General features: G+C 42.9%; 1 protein-coding gene across 3 annotated transcripts; it reads right to left on the reverse strand.

The window, feature by feature from the left end:
- Nucleotides 1-1,476: 1,476 nt before the first annotated feature.
- Nucleotides 1,477-6,456, reverse strand: bloc1s5 (biogenesis of lysosomal organelles complex-1, subunit 5, muted). Of its 3 annotated transcripts, none has more exons than XM_004546474.3 (6): nucleotides 6,207-6,456; nucleotides 5,980-6,062; nucleotides 5,165-5,294; nucleotides 4,572-4,630; nucleotides 4,232-4,417; nucleotides 1,477-1,732 (listed from the first exon to the last, which is right to left on the reverse strand). In XM_004546474.3, exons 1-5 carry the CDS (start codon nucleotides 6,223-6,225, stop codon nucleotides 4,247-4,249), a joined length of 462 nt encoding a protein of 153 aa, XP_004546531.2. In that variant the 5' UTR covers nucleotides 6,226-6,456; the 3' UTR covers nucleotides 1,477-1,732; nucleotides 4,232-4,246. The 3 variants fall into 3 exon arrangements, with proteins under 3 accessions (XP_004546531.2, XP_004546530.2, XP_004546529.2); XM_004546473.5 differs by lacking the exon at nucleotides 1,477-1,732 and adding an exon at nucleotides 2,740-4,078; XM_004546472.5 differs by lacking the exon at nucleotides 1,477-1,732 and having other exon boundaries at nucleotides 2,740-4,417; nucleotides 6,207-6,455.
- Between the last annotated feature and the right edge of the window lie 277 nt (nucleotides 6,457-6,733).

Consider the following 6,733-nt stretch of genomic DNA (forward strand, 5'->3'; position numbering starts at 1 on the left):
TTTTTTTTATGTCACCCAGTGCTCATTTTCTAGAGCTGCCAGGGCCTGAGACTATCCAGCATGCTTTGCAAAGTCCCCTCAGAGAAATATCAATTTCATAGAGCAGCTTCGAGAGCTCTCTCGCTCTTATTTAGCGATCCGCTGGGTGAACGTCTGCTACTGCCAAAGAATTCATATTATCACCTAAATTACCATTCACCCAAGACCCATCACCGACTCCCTGGAGTGTTGTTATGTTAGGATATTAACTTGGAAGCGCAGCGCTTTTGTTCATTGGCATTTTCATTTCGCACCTCTTAGTGACTGAATAACGGGGGCCCGTCATGTTGCACAAAAGAAAGAAAGTGAGCCCGCAGAGTCTGAAAATTCTCATAAGCTGTCATGAAAGCGAGGGCAACTTCCCTCGTCACTTTCTATTGTCCCAGCACAAAATATTGAAATTGTGCTCATGTCAGACTTGTTTTTCCCTCATCGCTCAAATAAAATGAAAACTGAAAGAAAGAAATTGCTTATTTGTACCAAGCGCTAAGATTCGCTGAAGTTTACATTACATTCATTTTGTTCCAGAAAGAGCAGTACATGAGAAAATGTGCAAATAAGCTTCTAATCTGATTCTCACTCATTAAAAGTCTATATGTGTTACAAATCAATTTGCAGAGCTTTAGTGAAAATCCACATATGCATTGTTAGCAGAAGCTCAAACACCTCTTGCATATCTATCTAATCATGCTGTTTTTAAAAATATATCTGCACCTTTAGAAGTGAGTGTTCTTTTTTCTCTTTAGTGTTATTTAAAAGAAAAGAATATTGTACTCTACACTGATTAGTGCGTAATTACATCTTCCAACTAACCGATTCGTTCTCATCTTAATCCCCTAATAAAAGGAGCAGGCATCGGTTTGTGGAAGCCACCATGTTGCCCGCCATCTTGAATAGAGATGGTACGTTCCACCTAATTGTGTTTTATGTATGTGGCTAGAGCAGGGGTGGGCAACTCCAGACCTCGAGGGCCGGTGTCCTGCAGGTTTTAGATGTGTCCTTGATTAAACACAGCTGATTTAAATGGCTAAATGACCTCCTCAACATGTCTTGAAGTTCTCCAAAGGCATGGTAATGAACTAATCATTTGATTCAGGTGTATTGACCCAGGGTGAGATCTAAAACTTGCAGGACACCGGCCCTCGAGGCCTGGAGTTCGACACCCCTGGACTAGAGGAGGCAAGTTTTAATTGTGCCTGCACCTTCAGACTCAAGATATGAAGGAAGAATTTCCTTTCGACTTAAAGTTTTGTTGTGTAGACTGATGGTGAGTTTGCAAAACAACTAAAGATTTGCTCCCTACATGCAATAGCACCACATCAGATTAGTCTAGACTCCTTGGATATGACAGAGTTTGCCCTTCCCTGACATTGTGAGCTTTCTGTAGTGGCTGATTTACAAACACAGCAAGATCCTGAAAACTGATTCTTGGAGACATTTTCTTTTATTTGAGCCCATTTCTTAGTGAATCTCACTCTGTGTTATCTGAGCACGTCATCCCTGTGAAATATTCCATTCTGTTCCAGCGGATGTTGGAAAGCTCGTTTTCAGATGCTGTATCAGATTGCATTCACCAGCACACTCTCTTCTCCGTCCCTTGCTCAAAGGAGCTCCATCTGGGTGCTGCTGTTTCCTTTACCATTTATGTTGGCACGGACAGGAGCACCACCATGTCCAGAGAGCACTTCTCTGCCTGCAAAACAGGAAGAACGCACTGCTTTCAGATAGACACTGGAGACAGAAAACAAGCCAGCAACGATCCAGAGGCAGACAGAGGAGGATGGTAACGGGAGATTTTGAGCTGGTGCACAGCCAGTTTCTGCACTTGGCATCGTCTTACTGGAACACATGCCCTCGTCTGTGGACAATCTCTCCGTCCCAGCAACCTATGAGGTTGGAATACTTAATAGGCCAATGTTGTTTGTCGCATATCTTCTCCGTGTAAAAAAAGATCGAAGAATTCTGTTTGCCTTAGCCCTGAGCGTGAAATATAAGCTACTCATTGACACTGATCGATGGCAGTGACAAAGCAGTTACTTGGACAGGTGCTGAGGTTTCTGGCTGTACTTTGACTTAAAATCAAAAATTCCCATGAATGTCAAAGCCCGGTGTTATTGCAATCCTTTATTCGCAAACAGCTGCTGATCTAATTCCCAGACTGCTTCAAGTCCATTTCTTTTGGCAATGAGCATGTTTTTATTGACAGCAACAGCCTTTTAGCACAATCAGGAAGGGACAGCAGAAAGTTACTGTAAATTCAGCTTTCCCACACTGTCTCAGCCTTGTTAGCAGGCCGATTTGTTCTGGGTGTGTGGGTTTGAACGAGCAAAGAGCAAATCTTGCAATGGACAATTGAATGGTCAAACGTCTGACCTTAAATCTACACGAGCATCTTTGCAATCTGGGTTTAAATCCAGGCAGAACTGCTCTTTTTATCCAGGGGTATGATTATTAGCTGGAGTATGAAGTTCAAATCCCACATCGCATATATGGTATGACCAGACTCATGCGGTGCAGGGCTTCAATTTTCACCATTGCATTTATCCTGAGTGAAAGCATGATGAGCTCCACCAGCATAAAGTGGTAACTGTCTGGTGTTACCACAGGCCTGGGTTCAAAGACTGTCACTGCAAGGCCAACGGGACTTTTATAGGGCTGCAACCTCTTTTTACATTCAAGTCAGTTTAAGAGACGATGCAGTTTTGTTGAATTAACTTTATTTTTTAACCTGACATTATACAACAATGCTTAAAACTCATTACAGCAGGTGTAAATACCGAGCCTGTAAGCTCATGATCATAAACACCTCAGTGAAAAGGTAGCTCGCTGGCAGAGGTCGGCCACGTTCCCGTACTGTCACTCCTTGTCAGCTGATGATGGGTTGTCTCCGCGTTGGACATCTGCAGTACTGGGGCAGAGGGAAGGCATACGTCGGCATGCAGACATGCACTGAACAGAGCAGTGCCGGCCTTTTGCTCAAACATCGGCTTAGTGCCCTGCTCTGACTTGCACAGACTCGGGCAGAAAGCACAGAGAGGGTCCTTGCACAAGAGCAGTGGGGACGGCTCTCTGCCAGCCGAATGCCAGAATGTCACAAGTCTGCGGAAGGTCTCAGTTCTTAAAAGTTCCAACAAAAACGCTGCGTTGCTGCAGTCGATGAGTGAACTGTTGTCCAAGCGCGCTTCCTCGTGGAATCATTAGACTTGGCTATTCAGACGTCCGGTGTGTGTGCAGTTTGAAGGGAGTGCAGGCGTTTGAGGGGAGGTTCTGTTAAATATTTCTCCGTCTACGTTCTTTGAGATGAACTCTGTTCTCAGCCAAGCCAAGAATGTGCCAAGTGCACCCACCCATCCATTAACCTTTCCCGAAGTGTGCCACCGTGCGAGAAAACAAAACACTTCATTAAAAGCAGAGCATGTTGGTCACGGTCAAGTATTTTAGTTCTTTTCCAGTTAATATCACTACAGTTATATGCTATTGTGCTCATAGGCTCAAACTTACACTTGTTAGGAACACTACACACAAGGCATGACGACCATACAGGGCTACAGGGAGATTAAAGCCAGAGAAACAATTTCTTTGTTTTCATATAAGAATATTCAATTTGAGGTGGCAGGAGAAAGAAAAAAACAACATAAGCTGCTGCTGCATATCGGTTTCAGCAAAAAACTTTTATCGTGACAGTTTGTTGACCTGTAGCTAAATTGAGAGGTCACATGTTCCAAACACAGCAGAGGTGGTGAGAGACGGTTTCTTCTTCATGCACACCTGCCCACAAGGGCTTCTCGAGCGTTTAACGACCTCGCTTTAAGTGCTCGGAACATCTCCCCGCGGTGCCAAACTCAAGGCTGCTTTCGACACGATGTTAATTTACCATCAGGACTCTTCAGGCAGGCATCCACTAAAAACCCTAAAATGTTGAAAATCTCACAGCCAACGAACAATCAAATGACTGCTTGTTTAAAAATGACATATTCCAGGCTTTTTCTTTTCTTTTTTTTAAATGCTGTACATATTCCATGTGCTTGAGTTTGAGGGCCTGTGAAAACAACAAGTTGTTAATCACGCTTTCATATTTCATCAAGCACACAGAGCAAAGTCAGTAGTTTTGTTTAGCATGTGTAACACAGGCGTGCAGGACCGACTGTATTCACTGAATAAGAGAGGGCACATTGTGCACTCGCATCCTCACGTGAACATCAGCAGATCAGAGGGTAAACTTGGCCAGCTCCTTCTTCTTTTCGTTGTATTTAGCGCTGAGTTGTCCTACAGCCCGTGCGTGCTCTTCATCCACCTCCTCCTTTAATCTCTGCTGCTCCTTTAGGAACTCGGCCCAGTCTTCTTTCAGCTGCTCCATGTTCGCCTTTAGACGGGTGCCCTGGCATGACACGAGGAAATCAAAATAACACAACAAAATTTATTTAAATATTAAAGTGAATCATGCACTGTGCTGTATAAGGAGGGGAAATTCAAACTATCCTAAATGCCTTTAAAGCAACTTTTTTAGAAGTTGCCTTGGTGTGTGTCTTTACCTGTTGGGCCTCTAGCTCCCTCTGCTGGACTCTCTCTACCATGTGATTAGCAGCCTCCACTGTTGGACATAACAAAACAAAGGTGCGAAAATATTATTTCCACACATGAGTCAGACTGAATTCTCAAGGATGCCTAGAGACTCAAGATCTTAGCAACAGTAAGTTCACAGTAAACTACAGCATGGATGGAATAAACTCAGATACAGCATCTGTCTGTACAACGGTGATAACAACTGAATACTGGTTATGATGTTTGTTACAATGTTACTTCCTCCTCTGAGTGGTCATGGCAACAGCCAGAGGAGACATCATACAAACAAGCTTCTGCTGCTACACCTCGACTAGATTTTCTTATTTGGATTTCCAAACATTCATTCACACACGTTGAAGCTGTAGAGCTTGTCTCCATGGATACAAATGAAGAGGTAACACAGAAACAAATTTGCTGCAGAAAAGTAAAGAAAAAATGAAAATACTTAACACATTAAGGCAAACGACTAAATTATGTGAATGATTCATGAACTATGAAATAAGATTTCAGCAAAAAACAAACAAAAAAGGTTTCACGTGTGGCTGCGGGTGGAGTAACTTACACCGTTTATTGATGTCAGACAGCTGATGTTTCATGTCCTCGAAATTTGCTGGTGGCATTTGCTTGTTCGTTTCCAGCACACTTTTATTGATGTTCTCCAGCAGACGGCTCTCCCTGTACCCCCGCTTTTCCTGAACGACAGCACAACAAGTCAGCCCACGCTCTACACAGCAGCTGGGTTTTTTGCCACTAAAACAAAGAAATAAATAATTAAATAAGGTCGCTGAGTGCAGATGTGACAGTTAAATTTGAATTCCTGTCTGCATAGACAGCGACAGATATGTGACTTTTGACCATTTATGACAATTATTTGCTGTAATATTGGACGCAGACTGCAAGTAATTGCCAACTTGATCCCATTCAGTCACAGGCTGATAGCAGACTGACTGTCTTATGGCAACATTTACAGCAGGTGCTAGTAACAGAGTCTGTATCCTTAACAATCTCAGCTAAGCTAATCAATAAGAGTATGTGTTAATGCAATACTCAGCATATTACAAAATGGTTCAAAACTGAATAATATCGTATCATAGGCTGTCTGGTGATTCCCACCTCTGCTTCAAACAGTAGAAACTAATTGGCTCTGTATGTGAAAACAGTCTCTGTATTTCTTTTAATTGTTTTTGGTTACTTGCAACTTCGTGTTGGTTCTCTGTCACAATGGTGTGAAGGTTTATCGCTGATATCAGGTATAATTGGGACTGGAACAAGCCAGGCTACATTTTTAGGTTTTCAAGGGGTTGGCACAGAGGAGTGTGTGGCTGAGTGACTCTATGCAGAGCAGTCATCAAACTCTGTCATGCTTTCACAGTGTACCTCAAACTCTCTCATAAAGTAGCGGATCTCTGCATTGATGACCGGTCTGTGGTCCAGCAGTCGTGACTGGATATCACCCACATCTGCAGGATGAGCACAGATTGGAATAAACACACTTCACACAAAACAGACACATTTAACAACTGTCTGTGCTTTATTAGCTCAGCGGTGGTTTTAAATAAGTGCTTTAAAAAGCAAGGAGAGAGGCTGATAAGAGTTTAACTCACCTTTAGCGATCTTGTCCATTATTTTGAGCTCTCCTGTCAGAGTCCCTTTACCTTTTATCCCTCCCCTTTGGGGCAGCTAGTTAGCTTAACCAACTGCTAGCTTTCCTCCAAATGCTAAGCTAATTCACAGCAGAAGACGTAGTTAATATAGCAAAACTACTAGCTATTAAACCTTAAACCAACAACGATGCAAAATCCTAACACATATCACATGACTCAAAATACAAACGCTACTTCCGGGAATGCTCTGGACTGAACCAAAGTAGCGGAGAGGGGTGTTCATGATCTTTAAAGGTGTATTTTATTTACATTCCTTGAGGGTTTGTTATAGTTGGGTTACTGTGACTTCCTACTACAATTTTTTTTTTTGAAATTTTGTAGGTGGATGCACGAACCTAAGTTGGAGGACAATGACGTGTTTTCTCCGCAGGCTCGCAATGAGTGGCTCTGGCTTGTGTATGAGGCTGTGTGGTGTGTGGTGCCTGGTTGTGGACAGCAGATGTCAGTGTTACTCTGCGGTGGAGCAA

This window comes from Maylandia zebra, linkage group LG9 (genome assembly GCF_041146795.1).
Source record: "Maylandia zebra isolate NMK-2024a linkage group LG9, Mzebra_GT3a, whole genome shotgun sequence".
NCBI classification, from domain to species: domain Eukaryota; kingdom Metazoa; phylum Chordata; class Actinopteri; order Cichliformes; family Cichlidae; genus Maylandia; species Maylandia zebra.

Bases quoted from the DNA above. Each gene is read 5' to 3' on its own strand.
- bloc1s5 (XM_004546474.3), bottom strand. The intron at 4,631-5,164 runs GTAAGTTACTCC...TATGTCCAACAG, and splicing joins GTCTGACATCAATAAACGGT to TGGAGGCTGCTAATCACATG. The intron at 4,418-4,571 runs GTAAAGACACAC...GTGTCATGCCAG, and splicing joins GGGAGCTAGAGGCCCAACAG to GGCACCCGTCTAAAGGCGAA.